Source organism: Meriones unguiculatus, chromosome 6, assembly GCF_030254825.1.
Source record: "Meriones unguiculatus strain TT.TT164.6M chromosome 6, Bangor_MerUng_6.1, whole genome shotgun sequence".
In the NCBI taxonomy this organism is placed as follows: Eukaryota; Metazoa; Chordata; class Mammalia; order Rodentia; family Muridae; genus Meriones; species Meriones unguiculatus.
Window position 1 is genome coordinate 55,541,449 of NC_083354.1, and position 16,180 is coordinate 55,557,628.

At 40.7% G+C, this 16,180-nt stretch overlaps 1 protein-coding gene across 2 annotated transcripts in view; it reads right to left on the minus strand.

Annotated features, from left to right (window-relative positions):
• The window catches only part of Slc9a9 (solute carrier family 9 member A9), a 540,735-nt gene that overhangs the window by 386,306 nt on the left and 138,249 nt on the right, over window positions 1–16,180 (minus strand). For both annotated transcript variants that reach the window (XM_060385517.1, XM_060385518.1), the window contains exon 5: window positions 8,601–8,716. In XM_060385517.1, the coding sequence (XP_060241500.1) occupies window positions 8,601–8,716 (116 nt within the window). The remainder of the gene's footprint in view (window positions 1–8,600; window positions 8,717–16,180) is intronic.

Genomic DNA, 16,180 nt, shown 5'->3' on the forward strand with positions numbered 1-16,180 from the left:
CTGCTTTTATCATGCAGCCCTCAAAGGAAAGCACCCATCCGGAGGAGAGCCCATGAAGGATGAAGAGTTCAGTACTGTTGCCAGAAAAACAAGCAAGAATGTGCACACCTGAGTTGTGTTACACTGACAGCAACATGCCACCTTCAACTCAGTGTCATCACAAAATAACGACAACCCTGAAAACATCTATCAGCTCATTTACTCTCAAAGGCAGACCCTTAAGTAAGTCTTACCTCATTTTATAAGTGAAGAAACGGAGGCTCGTATAGCTCAGACAGAATGCATGAGCCTTAGATATGAGCCTGTCACACCCATAGACTGCTCTCAAACAATAATCAACATTATTATTATGCATCTTAGGCAGTCCAGAGCAGCAAGCCCTTCATATTCTAAGGCATCTTCTGTAGGTGCTTTCTCAGATTTAGTCACTAGACGTCATTCAGCAATGACAATGACAAATAAAATGAATTGTATTGAATTCTGTGCTTTTCCTTGCTTAATTGGAGAACTGAACCAATAAAGTACACCAGCAAGTTTTAAACTCTAAACTTCATGAAAAGAGTTATGGGCTATATATTTCCAACTGACTGCATGGGTAGTCTCCATTGACTTCTTTTACATAAACATTTATTTCTGATATTGAGTTTATCCAACTTAGAAACATCAACTGTCTTGACATACTTTGAGAAGGGAGTAACATAGGTTGTCAGATTTGCTGAGTTTGTGACAAAATGTATTTAAAAAAAAAAACAATAATAGTTATTCAGCATCCAAGGTTGTTGAGCCTTTTATTTATGTTCTGCTGGGAAGAGGAGCAGTTGAACCCTTGGGCTGGAGATTATTGAAGCTGCCTCTCCCCAAGTCAGAAGCTGCAGTATTCACAGGTTAGAAAGCACATTTATGATATTTAAATTGTTCCTTCTCTCTTTGCTTTGCTTCTGAAGCACGGGTATAAATCAGTTTATGGGTCATTATGCATTATGGTGGAAAAAGGAGACCGGAAAAGAGATTTTTGGAAAGAAAATTTTAAATGTATTAGTTCAAGTTCATAAAATGTAAATTATCTGTGTTTCAAGAAATGCCATAATTCACCTAGTACGCTGTGTCTCAGTTAACATTCTATTGCTATGAAGAGACACTATGACCACAGCAACTCTTATAAGGGAAAACATTCAATCAGGCTGGCCATTTAGAGGTTTAGTCCAGTATCCGAATGGCAGGAAGCATGGCACCGCACAGGCAGACCTGGTGGTGGAGAAGTGGCCTGAGAGGTTTACATTCAGGTCCTCAGGCAGCAGGAAGAAAGAGAGAGAGCACACCACTGGGTGTAGCTTGAGTATTTTAAACCTCAAAGCCCACCCCCAGTGACACACTTCCTCCTAGAAGGCCACACCTACTCCAACAAACTCACACCTCCTAATCCCTGTCAAATAATATCATTCCCTAATAACCAAGTATTCAATTCTTTGAGCCTATGGGGACATTCTTATTCAAACCACCACGATGTGTAAACATGCCTGATTCTTTCATTTAACTTTAAGTTATTGTGCTGTTTTAATTAAGGATCATGTATTTGGTATACAACACTCCTCTTTGACATTGCTCTGTTGAAACAATGACCAACAGTGTACAGAACATAATTTTAAATTGTTTAGTGGCCATATTGAAAAAGTAAAAATAAACAGGTGGGATTAATTTTAGTAGCATATTTTACTAACCTGTTATCAGATGAGTAATATTTCAACTTGTAATTAATGCTAAAGACTATGTTCGATGGGTATAATTTAGGACACAGCACCTGCCTAGCAAGCTTAAGGTTCTGTCTCTAGTACCATAGAAACAACCTTATTTTATTATTATAAAAATTATTGAGATACTTTTTTATATTAAGTCTTTGAAACAAAGGGCACATTTATGCGATAGTATGCATTGACTGAGCCTGTCACTTCTAAGTGCCTAGCAGTCAGGTGGTTTTGGTAAGCTAACACACAAGACTGTAGACTTCCACCTTAAGCTAAATCTGATCCAAAGCCAAGAGAGCCTGAAACAGCTCTCTATGGAGAAACAGCTGAGTCTATGAAGTCAGAGTTTTTGAGTCCTGAACTCATACCTCTAGAGCTCAGAGTACGGCAGCTGTATTTGAGTCTCAGAGCAGCTGCAGCATACAAAATGAAGATATTTGAATCCAAAGAAGAAATAGAAAAATTGATGGTGTGCAAAAAGCGCAAAGATCACACGTGCTTGAACGAGCAATTTTCTATAGATCTTGCAGGAAGTATCAGTCCTGTCAAATGCCAGGATGAGTTTCTAGAATTCTCTGGGTAATTACTTATCACATGGTGTAATGTGTGGAGCCCCTCCCTTTTCCCAAAGGAAGCCATTACTGTGAATAACTTCCAACCTAAAATACCGACATCATTATGACATTTTCCTCAGGTCCATAAACCATGGCTTGGTTTTCTCAGTAAAGTATTAACCTAACTTCCTAGTGAACAGGGAGAGAGGAATTCTACCTACGTGGCTTGAAAAGGCACACATTTTCGTTGTTTTTCGTAGAGCACAGAAAACAATAGTTTGATGAGCCATTTGTTGGGTGTTCTGCTATGTACCTGGAGTTTGGCCTACTGTAACTCATGTCCCTGTCCCTTCCAGGGCATGAGACATCTGATTACTGACAGTGACCTACACATTTCAGATGCAGAGGAGATTTCCTTTCAACGCTCCAGACTTGGCTCTTATAGTTTCTTCCACAAACATAGTCATTGATCTATTGAAACCCCACTATTCTAGACAGTAGACATATTAGCTTTAAAAGATAGGTGAAAAGCCTTCCTACTTAGGGAACAGACCATAAATAAATAGATCAATAAAAATAACTGATTGGTAGTGGTAACTGCTGTTGAGATAAATAGATTGAGGAGCCAGGATTCAGAGGCAATTAGGATGAGGGTGTGGACAAAGCTAACACTACTTCAAAGGTGACAACACAAGTGACCAGCCATGCTCAAGGGGTGTGGCTCTGCTGGGGATTCCGTGTGTCTTCACGATCCTTAAAGACTTCTCTTCTACCTTACCTACCACACCAGAAAGGGCATTGAGATCTTCTTAGTCAAAATCATAATCTTGGGTATTCTGAATTTACCAAATGGTCCCAAGTCAGTGCAAGAAGAGCCAGGGAGAGAGAGAGAGAGAGAGAGCAGTAGAGGAATCTTCTCAGCCTTGACTATCTCAAAGCAGGATTATTAAGGCAGACCTTCATTCCCCATGCTGAGCCTGTTGCTACTGCATTTAATTTTCTTTGTTCTTGTCCCATCTTTTTGATCCCCTTACTCAGAATTTACCCAAAGAAAAAGCCGACTCACATATTTGCATGGGCATTCCTGAGCCTTGATGTCTAGCCTGCGCTGTCCCTTTCAGGGTCTGTCCCTAGGTATACATTCGCTGTCCCAGCAGCAGGAAGGGGCTCATCACTGAGGCAAAATTTGTTAAACTGTGGTCAAATCAACCTAGCTCAACTAGGAGATTTGCTAGTTGGAGTAAGTCAAAACTAGCCAGAGAGAGTCTGAAGCAGTAGGAAGAATTAAAGTCTGAAGGTGTTTCTCTAACAGATGCATAAGGGCGGGTAATAACCCCTGGCTCGGATGCAGCTAAACGGGAAAGGATTCATTTAAAGAAGGCCAAGAAACGTCAGGCCTGGAGAACACAGGTTCCCTTTCAAAAATTAGTGAGTCATGAGAATTTAGGCAATAAATGAATAATTGTGGGGTAAGGTTAACTAAGTATTTTAAGGTTATTGAAGATGTTAAATTACACCAATTTAGCAGAGAGTGGGTTCAATGTGTTTTAATATAACAATTAGCTCTAGGTAAAGGAGGGAGAGCCCGGGGCTTTTGTGCCACAAGCTTTCTGCTGTGTGAAATCATGGCTGCATTTTGCCGAATGGGGCCGGAACCCCAAACTATCCAGCCGACTGGCTTTGGGTTGATTTTACATTTCCTTAAAAAAAAAAAAAAAAAAAAAAAAAAAAAAAAAAACCACTAAAGTTTATTTTAAAAGAAAACTCACAGAAATAAGAATCTCGCACCGTTAGGGGTGGAAGGGCATGCGAGCCGTGGTTGGAACTTTCCATTTTACAGATGAAGAAGCAGTGTCTTCATCTGAGGTGGGAAGGCGGGAGATTGCCAATCTTCCGCCTGCAAGAACCCGTGAAATCTAAGGAACTGAAGCGGCTGCACAAAAGTCGCATAGCTGCCACACGGCGGACACGGAAGGTGGACTCGGTGGCCTGGGTTCCCCTCCTGGCTGGCCTCCAACGTTAGATTTTAAAGGACTTTTCTCCAGTGCCATCCCCCAAGACAGGTAAATAACCATTTATTAGGCTGCATCCTCCCCCCACCCCACCCCATTTCAGTCACTTTTCTGGGTAGTTTCAACATAACCTTGGGAATATCGCCAGTAACAGAAGGAGCACAATTCGTATGTGCCCGGAGACAGCCAAGTCAGTCAGAATTCAGCACGCTGAGGGTGTAGCAGTAAACACGCTTCTGAGACCAGCAAACAGTGGATGCGGTTATGTGCAATCCAAATGCTCTGCAATACGCGTATTTGGGTAAAAGTGACCTGAAATTTGACCCAACACCGAAAGGCAGAGTGTTCGTGTTTTGCTGAAGAGCATAGCCCTAACTAGCTAGAAAATCAGTGGGGATGAAATCTTTTGTCTTGAGCTTATGCTTCAAGCTGTTGCCAAGCCAGCACGGCATTTCCCTGGGGCATGTGATACAGTGTGGAATCATTCTGAAAAATGCAATGTAAATCTCTCAGCAGTGATGATAGAGCCAAGTTATCCCTCACCCTGGGGCTGGAGCAGTCTATCTTTTTACGCCACATGGATCTCTGATTTCCTCATATACACCATATGCTCCAAACCAGAGTTCAAAAAAAGAAAAAGAAAAAAAAAAAAAAAAAAAAGAAGAAGAAGAAAACTTATGTTCCCTCAACATGTAAATAAATGTTCAGTCTAACTCATAAGAGAAATGATTGGGCAGACCACGGGGAGATGTAAATCTCCTAACCCATGGGGGATCCTAAGTTTGCCTTGGCATGCCTGTGAGGAAAATGAACCTCCACAGATCAGTAACATGAATGCAAACTGGTACATGGTTCAGGGGAGAATTTCAGTATCTAGGAATATTTATTTCTAGATCTATTTCTAGAAATCAGTCTCAAAGACACACTGGAAACACATGAAAAGCTGTTAATTTAAGAGATGTTAATTGCAGCACCATTACTCATTTAAAAGCAAAGAAAGCACCATCAAAAAAAGCAAAGAAAGCACCGTCAAATACCCGTTAATAAGAGGTTGGCTAAATAGTGGCCTATTCTATGGCTGTAAAAGGGAGAAAGATCTTTAGATGCTGCCAACATCTAAAATGCTGTAAATTAAACAAAACGAAAACAAAGAGCCAATATACCATAGTGTATACCGGAGGGTTTTTATGTTTGGATGTATGACTAAATTTAAAAATGGAAATTTAACCCTACAACTACCAAAATATCTCAAGTTAGGGCAGAGGGGACAGGATAGCAACTAGGTTCTCCATCCCCACCCCGCCATGTTTTTTTCATTTTGAATACTTGAGGCTTTTATCTAATTTTAAAACAAAACAGAAAAAGCTCAGTGAAACAAAAGAACATTATCATGATGGACCTGGGGCTTAGCCACACATTGGAATAACTTCAAGTGATTTTAAAATCCGAACAACTTTTAACTGCATCCCAAGTGGGGTATACTCAAAGCCTAAAAATAACCACATGAAATCTGAAGGTATTTTTAGTTGTTATATTTTTAGCAATAATGTATGTGAGATAATTTTGAGAACATATATTTTAAGCAAGTAAAAATTACATTAATGCAGTAGGAGGAAGAAAAAAGAGGGAGAAGAAAAATACAAATGCAAATTGAAACTCAAAGTACAATAAAATTTCACTGATCTTAAAACCAAGCTGAAAATATTAAAATGTATTTTTGGTATAACTTTGCTTAAATATAGACGGTCTTAAAAGAGCGACCTATCCAATAGCAATGAAAACACTTAGTTGCAAAACTGATTCTTAAACAAATTTTCTTCTTGAAAGATCCAAGGCTCCTTGGAGAGATGGCTAATTTTTAAATGGAAGGACAGAAGTTATAGATGACAAGGATGGAACATTAGGCCTACCCAAATGCAAGAAGTTTATCAGAGACCATAGGGTCATGTCAAAAGAATACAGGACAAACATGAAGATTCCCCCCCTGCTTGTGAAAATGGAGTGTTTTAATCATAAAAAGAGTAACCAGCACAGACTGAAAGGTAGCAGTTACGTTAAAATCCATGCATCCAGAAAGATGTATTTTAAGAACCTGTCTTAGTGGTAACATGTAAAGAATGCCATGGAAACAGCACATTATTTTCGAAAATTAGTAAGTTAGAAGAAATTATCAATCACTTGTCCTGCTTGGCTCTTGTTTATATGAGACCATGGCGTGCTCAAGTAGTTGAACTGGGAAACTCCTTTGAGGAGACTGGACTGGAGGAAGTAGCGACCGTCAGTGGGAACTGGGACAGCCAGTGGGTAGACAGGAAACAGTAATCTACAGAGCTGTCTGTGTCTATGAATTAGGTGGGTTCACTGTTAAATTCTGAGGTCTGTGAGGGTGCTGCCTTAAGCCATTTGATGCCAGCACTGCTGGTCAGGAGGTGTTGGGTGCTACCATCCACAGCACAACCTCAGACAAGGTCACTCTGTCTTAAGCAGGGTGGAGCAGAACAAAAACAAGACTACACAATCATCCCTAAAAATAAATAACGCGCATTGTCGAAGCCAAACCTATGGAACATCCCCTATTCTAACCATGCAGAGGGAAATGGCTTCTTTGCCAATCATAGATTAGGCTTAATCTGATCTTAGCTCTTTCAAGACTTAATCAAGTGGGTAATCACATGATTACTTTTACTTCCTGACACATATGATAGAGAGTCAAATCCTGACCCCCTAAAACCTTCTCTAAACATCACAAATACAAACACACATCCTATCAAAAGTCTTTCTCTCTCACACCATCTGAGATATCCCTTGATTCTCTGCTATCTAGTTAGGGTTGCTACTGCTGTAGTGAAATACTATGAGCAAAGCAACTTGAGGAGGATAGGGACTGTTTGGCTCATGCTTCCATATACCGTTCATAACCAAAGGAAGTCACCAAACAGGGCCGGAACCTGGAGGCCATGGAGGAGTGCTGCTTGCTCGCTTGTTCTTCATGGCTTCTCCTGTTTTCTTATAGAATCCAGGACCACCAGCCTAGAAGCAGCCCCATCAACATTTTCCTGGGCCCACCCCCACCAATCACTAAGCAAATGTTCTACAGGCCGGCCTGCCTACAGCCCAATGGTATCAAGACTTTTTTTTTTTTCCAGTTGTCTTATCTCTAATGTCAGCTTGTGTCAAGCTGACATAAAATTAGCCAGGACACCTTTAGTGAGCATTCTCTTTCATTGTATCACATAAGAAATCCATTTTGTTCACGCTCAGGGACATTGTGGTAGTCTTTGCTAGAGAGGCAATTCATGGATTTGATGGATTAAGCTGACAGCAGAATCACCAATCAGCACTTGCTTTCTGATGGGATGCTCCCAGCACCATTTTTGAAGAAATCATGGTAGAAAAAAGTTGAGCCTGATTCTGATTAAGCCTCTAGTTTTAACCATAAGAAACATTGGGCACACATAAGGAACATTTCAAGGAACCGCGTTCAGTTTCCTCGTAAAACAATCACTTATTTTTCTTTATTTTCCTAAACAACAAATAAATATAGCGCAGCATGTTGAGAGGATCTTAAGTTTAAACAAAAGTCAGCAGACAGCAACACATTACGTGTTCTCTTTGGATATGATTTGTATAAACTACTAACAAACCAACAATGCCAGTAAGAAGTGAACTGAGGATATTTAAACAGTGACTAGAGGTTTCTTGTTATTAAATCATGATCGTGAACAGTTGTAGGTCTTTTTAAAGGCAACAACAGTCACTTTTAGGGTATTTAGGTACCAAATATGATGCCTGAAATTCATTTTAATGCAATACAGTCATAACAAATCAGCGTTGATGTCTCCATTTGCTCGTATTTGACGACTAAAGGGCAGTTCTCTTTACTCTGATTCCTATCTTTGATGTGTTTTATCAGTTCCGTAATAAACAATTTTTAAAGTGTCTTTAAGCTACCTAATTTAACAGATCCTTTTTGAAAGAAGATATGTTGGATAGAGACAAACTTAAGGACAACAGCTCAGAATGGCTCTAAATTTGAGAGAAGCAATAACAGCTTTAAAAAATCCCACTACGAAGATTGCTTTCTGACCAATTTCTCAGGAGCTGTCTGATATCACCTATTTCTTTTCCTTTTCTTTCCCGAGTTTTTATTTAATTCACTTACAGATGTGCCAACAGCCTGTGATGAGGAATGAAGAATTATTACCAGGCAGACTAGATGACGGCCTGTGGAGAAACCTTCAATTTAAATGTTTGACTCGTCAAAGAAAGAGATGCATTATTTGAACAGTTACCGGGATCTGTAGCAGACATCAGTGAACCAAAAAATAAACAGTCAGTGAAATGGAAGTCTCCGCTCTTCAGCTGGCCAGCATACACCATGGCCTTCACAAAGCCATACATAATTAACCTGTAAAAGAGAAACAGAAGACCTTCAAACATCACGCTGGATCCTGTGTAAACCCTTGCTAACTCAGAGGACATTCTTATGTGCTTTCTGGATATGGACCATGCATAAACACAATTCTGCCAACTCATGGTCACTATAATCTCTCAGCTCTGAGCGGTACCTTCAGTGAATATCACAATCCATCCACCAAACAAACGGTCAACAGAACATTTAATAGCATATGCCATGGAAAATAAGGTAAGCTTCAAGGATGTTTAAAAAAAAAAAAAGACAAATGTGGCAGGCACAGCAAATTTTGCCTACAAACCAATACAATCTAAAAATCAGTATTAGCCCTTGGAAACTGCAGACCGTCCAATCTCTAAACAGATGCTGAAATCCTCACATGAACTTGTAGTTTAGTTTTTGAAAATTGTGCTGTGGTTGTGAGCATGGCTAAAAAAAAAAATGGCTGAATATTAGCTATTAGAACTAAACAATTTCAACAGTGATACAGGTGCTTTTAACTCTCCTGAGAGACCTACCTCCTTAAGAGGATATTTCAGACAGACTTGAATTTGAACAGTGACTATCACATTCAAGCTATATGATTATTGTAGGGTATTATTAAAACTGTCTATCCCTCGGTACGTTGTTCATCAGGTGGGATAACAACAATGGTGTACGGACACTTTGGAGGATAAATAAAATTAAAAAAAAAAAAAGAAATGTGGGCTATTCAGAGCTCTTCGCATTCTCAGGGAGCTGCTTACTTTGCTCATGAAGGCAGAGATGGGAAGCATTTGTTTACAGTTTCTGCCTCTTCACATGTTTTAATTAACTTCACCTGCAGTTGAGCCTATAAGGTCAGCACTATCCATTTACACCTGAGAAAACCGAACGCAGGATGATGCGGTCACCTGGTTAACATGGCAAATCAAGCAGGGTGCTTAGGCTTGAACTGAGATGGTCTGATTTCAATGCTGGGGATTTCAGCCACCACAATGTGTCCCATGAAGGGCGGCTTCAGTGTTTTCCACTCTACTGATAACCTGTGACCCTTTAATAAAGTTTCCCATGATGTGATGAACCCCAACCATAAAATTATTTTTGTTGCTAATTCGTAACTGTAATTTCCTTACTGTCATGAATCATAATGAAATATCTGATATGCAGATATTTCCCAGGGAAAGGGTCTTTTGACTCCCAAAGGGGTTGTGACCCACAGATTGGGAGCCAGAACCATTGCTCTAGACAGTCCAAAGAGAAGTAATGGAGTACCCCTGAAAACTTGAGGCTGGCACCATTCTCTGGATTGCACTATTGCATAGATCCGCCATGAGCTGGAGATAAAACACTGTAGCTTTGCGGAGTAAGAACTGAATCTTAACCAGACTGACTACACTAAGTATTAGTGAACACTTGCCAGTAGGGTATGACCATAGGATCTGTAAAGAGGAAAGTCCAAGGGCCCCAACCTGGCTACCAAATACAGATTCTCCCACCAGATCCCATTGCTTAATATGTATATTTTACTGAACTCCTACTGTATCAGGGCCCCTACTAAGGATTAATGAACCCTCATCTGCCATGTGGTAGTATGGGCGAGGGATAGATGCCCTCCCCACCCCCACCCTCTTGCCACCTGTGGCAGGTGGGAAAGTTAGCCCTGAGGTCATTAGATAGAGAAAGCTGGCCTGATGTGAGTAGTCTGAGTGTCCACCTAAGGATGTGGTGAAGTCCTGACCAGTGCTGTTGAGGGGACTGTGTCTGGGTTCAGGCCCCAATGTTACCACCAAAGGCCATGAAGACAGCCCTGGTCTGTGCTGCCGCTGGGACCACGCAGATGGCTGAGGGCTGAGCAGAGCCACTCCCATCCCTCACCGGGGCAGCATGACAGAGCTGGCCCTGGTGAAGGAGATGTGGGGAGGGCATATCACCCCTTGACAGCTGCTGCAGGTAGAAGAGATGGCCCTGCCCCTCACCTGGGCAAAACAGGAGATCTGGGGGGGGGGGGGAGGCAGACCAACTCAGCTACCACTCAGGACTAGACTCAGATCTTTGAGTGAGTCCAGCTTCTTCCCCATCTATGAACTGTTGGAACACATGAAGGGGCCAGTCCTGCAGAACTAAAGCTACAGTATCTCCATAACACAGCACAACAAGATATCTGAGAGAAGTCCCAGTGAGGATCCAGTACTGACAGTGTCACAGAAGCCAGAGCTCTCAAACCAGATCCATGACTCATTGCAATGAACATTTGCAAGTAAATATGTTTGGGCAACAGATGTGTGTATTGTGTGACACAGCATGACACACTGCAGCTTTCATGGTGAGGTTTTTCTTGTTTGTTTATTTTCTTTTGTTTGTTCTTCCTTTGTTTTATTATTTTAGGTGGGGAAAGGTTGCAAGGACAGAGGGCAATATGGAGGGATGGGGACACATGATGTGAAATTCACAAAGAATCAATAAAAAAGTTAAAAAAAAAAACAATGAACCAAAATATGTGTCTTCATTCAGCACACACTTTAATGGAATGGACAAAAATGGAAATGATCAGAAATTTAAATAATATCTGCTGTCCACATCATTCCCTTGGTTGGAATTTGCAAGTATTGTCAGTGATATTTTGGATAGCAGAGTGGTCTTCATTAGTCTTCCTTTCAGCCCTTCTTCACATCCTGGCCTCACAAATGCTCTTTCTCATTTGAACTGTACATCAGACAGTGAGAACCACCAGGCAGTAAAATCATGATAATCAGTACAAACCAGGTTCATATCCCTGAATTCTGAATTGACTAGTTAATTTTATAGGAAGCAGAAACTTGGAGTTGAGATGTGCTTATTGTTCATTGTTCAGAAAAGAGAAAATTACCCACATAGCTGCTATCTATGCTTAGGGAAGCTGAGAGGAAGCTAAAAGCCATGTTTGTACCATTGCTATAAACAAAACCGATATGAGCCAATATAGCCATTTTATACCAATATGGCATTAGTACCTTAAAAATACTAATATTAGTATGTTAAGGTAGTCTGATTTCATCAAATCTTTTATGGATTAATATCAATAAATTAATCAAATATATTCTGAAATAAGTGTATTCAGCTTGTTTCAGATCACAAGTATTTACTTATAGCAAAAAAAAAAATCAAAGAAAATTACAGCACATATAACTGACCAATACTCAACCATTAAAGTTATATACAAGAATATATTTGGTACAAAAATATATTATTAAAATTTAATAAATAATCAATTTAAAAATTTTGAAGTTGAATAAGTTTAGGCCTTTTTCAGGCAGAAAAACTGAAAGCATATGTCCTGGCTAGATTTTGTTAACACAGGCCAGAGTCATCTGGAAAGATGATATTTCAGTTAAGAATGCTTCTATCAGATTGGCTCGTAAGCAAGTCTGTAGGAGAAATTTCTTGATTAGTAATTGGTGTGGGAACCCCAGCATACTGTTAGGTCAGGTGGTCCTGGGTAGCATAAGAAAGCAACCTGAGCAGGCCATGGGGAATGAGCCAGAAAACTACATTCCTCTATAGTCTCTGCTTCCGTTCCTGCCTTCAGATTCCTGCTCTGACTTCCCTCAATAATAGACTATGATATGCAGAAAAATGAAAATAGATCCACATTTATCACCCTGCACAAAACTAAAGTCTAAGTGGATCAAAGACCTCAACATAAAACCAGATATGCTAAATCTGTTAGAAAAAGTGGGGAACAGCCTAGAATTCATTGGCACAGGAGAAAACTTCCTGAACAGAACTCCAACAGCACAGGCTTTAAGAGCAACAATCAATAACTGGGACCTCGTGAAACCGAAAAGCTTCTGTAAATCAAAGGACACTGTCATCAAAACAAAGCAACTGCCTACAGATTGGGAAAGAATCTTCACCAACCCTTTATCTGATAGAGGGCTAATATCCAGTATATATAAAGAACTAAAGAAGCTGAAAAGCAACAAACCAAGTAATCCAATTAAAAAATGGGGAACAGAGCTAAACAGAGAATTCTCTGTAGAGGAATATAGAATGGCAGAGAAACACTTAAAGAAATGCTCAACGTCATTAGCCATTAGGGAAATGCAAATCAAAATGACCCTGAGATTTCACCTTACACCCATCAGAATGGCCAAGATCAAAAACTCAAGTGACAACACATGTTGGATAGGTTGTGGAGAAAGGGGAACCTTCCTCCATTGCTGGTGGGAATATAAACTTGTACAACCACTTTGGAAGTCAATCTGGTGCTTTCTCAGACAATTAGGAATAGTGCTTCCTCAAGACCCAGCTATACCACTGCTAGGCATATACCCAAAATTTGCTCAAGTACACAATAAGGACATTTGCTCAACCATGTTTGTAGCAGCTTTATTTGTAATAGCCAGAACCTGGAAACAACCCAGATGTCCATCAATGGAGGAATGGGTACAGAAATTGTGGTATTTTTACACAATGGAATACTACTCAGCAATCAAAAAAGAGGAAATCATGAAATTTGCAGGCAAATGGTGGGATCTAGAAAAGATCATTCTGAGTGAAGTATCCCAGAAGGAGAAAGACAAACATGGAATATACTCGCTTATATAGACCTAAAAGATATGATAAACATAATGAAATCTATACACCTAAAGAAGATAATCAAGAAAGCAGACACGGGGGATGATGATCAATCCTCATTTAGAAAGACAAATGGGATATGCATTGAACGTATGACAGGAGTCTACCACAGAAAGCATCGGAAAGACTCTACCTAGCAGTGTTCCAAAGTAGATACTAAGACTCATAACCAAACCTTCGGCAGAATCATATGCAGGGAATCATATGAAAGAAGGGGAGTTTGATGTGGAAAGGATAGGAGCTCCACAAGAACCAAACATATCTGGGCACAGGGTCTTTTCTGAGATGGACATTCAACCAAAGACCATGAGAGGATAAAACCTAGAACCTCTGCTTGGATGTAACCCGTGATAGTTCAGTAATCAATTGCTTTCCCATAGTAAGGGGAACAAGTACTATTTCTAACAGGAACTCAATGACTGGCTCTTTGACCTCCCCACCTCCCAAGGGAGGAGCAGTACTGTTAGGCCACAGAGGAGGACTTTGTAGCCAATCCTGAAAATACCTGACAAAACGGAGTCATATGAAAGGGGAGGAGGTCCTCCCCTATCAGTGGACTTGGAAAGGGGCAGGGAGGAGATGAGGGAGGGAGGGTGGGATTGGGGAGGGAATGAGGGATACAGCTGGGATACAGAATTAACAAAATGTAACTAATGAGAAAAATAAAATTTAAAAAATGCTGAAAAAAATAGACTATGATAAGGACATACAAGCCAAATAAACCCCTCCTTTTTTTTCTATCACAATTTTTATTAACTTGACACAAATTAAGATCCCCTGAGTCAGGAGCCTCCCCTGAGAAATTGCCTTGGTTGCTGTGCAATGGCTCACTCTGGTGGTGGACAAGTTCCTTCAGGTAGCTGCCCAGATGAGAAAAGCTGTGTCAAAGGAAAATCATCCCCTGCTGGCATGGCCTCCCATCATGCCACTGAATTGATCCACTCCACTGTTGCTGATGCCTTCAAGATAGCAGAACCCACATTTCCAAGATTTTGGAACCAGCAGCTCTCCAGGAACTTCCCAAGCTTCTAGCATCAGACTGGGACTACTGACACACCATCTTTGTGGACAGAGTAACTACTGGTCATCTCTCCAGTAAGAGACAGCTCTTCTGGGGCTGCTCTGGACTGTTGAGGTACTTACCCTCAAGCAGAGAATGCCAGGGTCTCACAGGTCTCAGGTGTAATCTGGCTATGGTTATTGGTGAGGAATGAAGGAGCCAGACTGTATGAGGTCCTAAGGAGATGTGTGTTATTGACATAGACACAACCATATCAAGGACCTCAAAACCATAAGAATGGCAAAGCCTATCCCAGGTAAGACCCAAAGTGAAATGGCAAAGCCTTCCTGGTGAGTTCTGAGTGTGGGTATTGATAGTGTAGGCAGAAAATGTCCACCATAGTTTTCTCCCCCTGAGTGTTTACAGCCTGAAGACTGCCTCCCCACCCCTGCTCCATGCTGTCCTTCTGGGTTGCCGCACTTTCTGTATCTGAGAGCCCAGACCATCTGATCCCAGCTTTCTGTCCCCGTGTCCATCTGTCTGTTTTTTCTTCATTCCCTCCCTGTCCCAGTAAGGCCCAAGTTCCCACCCCCCACTCCCTAACTACCCCACACCCAAACACCCCTACCATTCCACTCCACCCCTATATTTCCCAAAGTTGCTTTGGTCATGGTTTTTATCGCAGCAATAGAAAGCAAACTAGAACAGCCTAGGATTAATCATTATTGTTAACAGAAGTTACATAAAAGGAATTAAATGTGAACTTTTCTTCTGCTTTACTGCATTTTTCCAATTCTTTTAAAATAATAGCCGGGGTAGAAACAAACAATAATGTACATTAGTGAGTTCTGTTACAGACAATAGACAGTCATGGTGCTATTTAATCCTCATAGCCCTCTGAGGAAGGTATTGTAATTATCGCCTTCACAAATGAGACAATCAAGAGTCACGGAGGTTAAATAGTCATACAGTGAGCTTCTGTTAAGTTGAATACGGGTGGACAGACACAAACACTTAGCACAGCTTTGCAATGCTTTGGAGCCCTTTTGAAATCAGTGTGTGGGCGGGGTTGCACACACACTTGCTTCAGAAATGTAAATTACAAATTTGCTCCCTATGAAGTTCTGGACATAAAGTAATTATAATCATAGTTACTTCCTTGAATTAACTTAATTAATTAATTAAAACAATGCAGAAAGAAAATCTCCAAACACTGAACCCCACACAGTACGAACTTGTTTCGCCCATTTTGTCTCTTGCTGCGCTTATGATGGTCGCTATCACTGTTAACTGTAATAAGCTGTTCTTATTCTGCTATTTATATATTGGGGCATTGTTGTCATTGCCGCGTTGTTATTAATAAGACAGTTAGTCATGAATATGTTAAGTGGGAGGCTAAAAAGTGAACTCATTAGCAGCCATACATTTTGACAGAGTTCCGTCTTTTGTCAGCACTTCACAAAAAACCTTTCGTGACAGTGGTAGGAGCTGCCGCATCAGACCTACAGCTGTTGATAACAGTGATTTCAATCTGGGCTCTCATGGGAAGCATGATGCCCACTGGGTGCTATTCTTGGAAAAGTGGAGCACAGGTGCTTTGGAGACCATGGGGATGGGAATCCATGACACTCAGTTGAGTAAGGAAAAGGCAATGTGCCATTGCCACTCACTCTAATGGAGGGCACCAAGCGAGAGAATTTGGGAAAATGCTCTACACACTCACTTTCCTGGGTGCTCAAGATGCATGTGCTCATTTTTGATTTCTTTAGCTTGTCTCACACTCTCTAACCTGCATACTTAAAGGCATGCTGAGAAAATGTTTCAAAACAAACAGTTCCAGAACATTCAGTTGCTTGGAT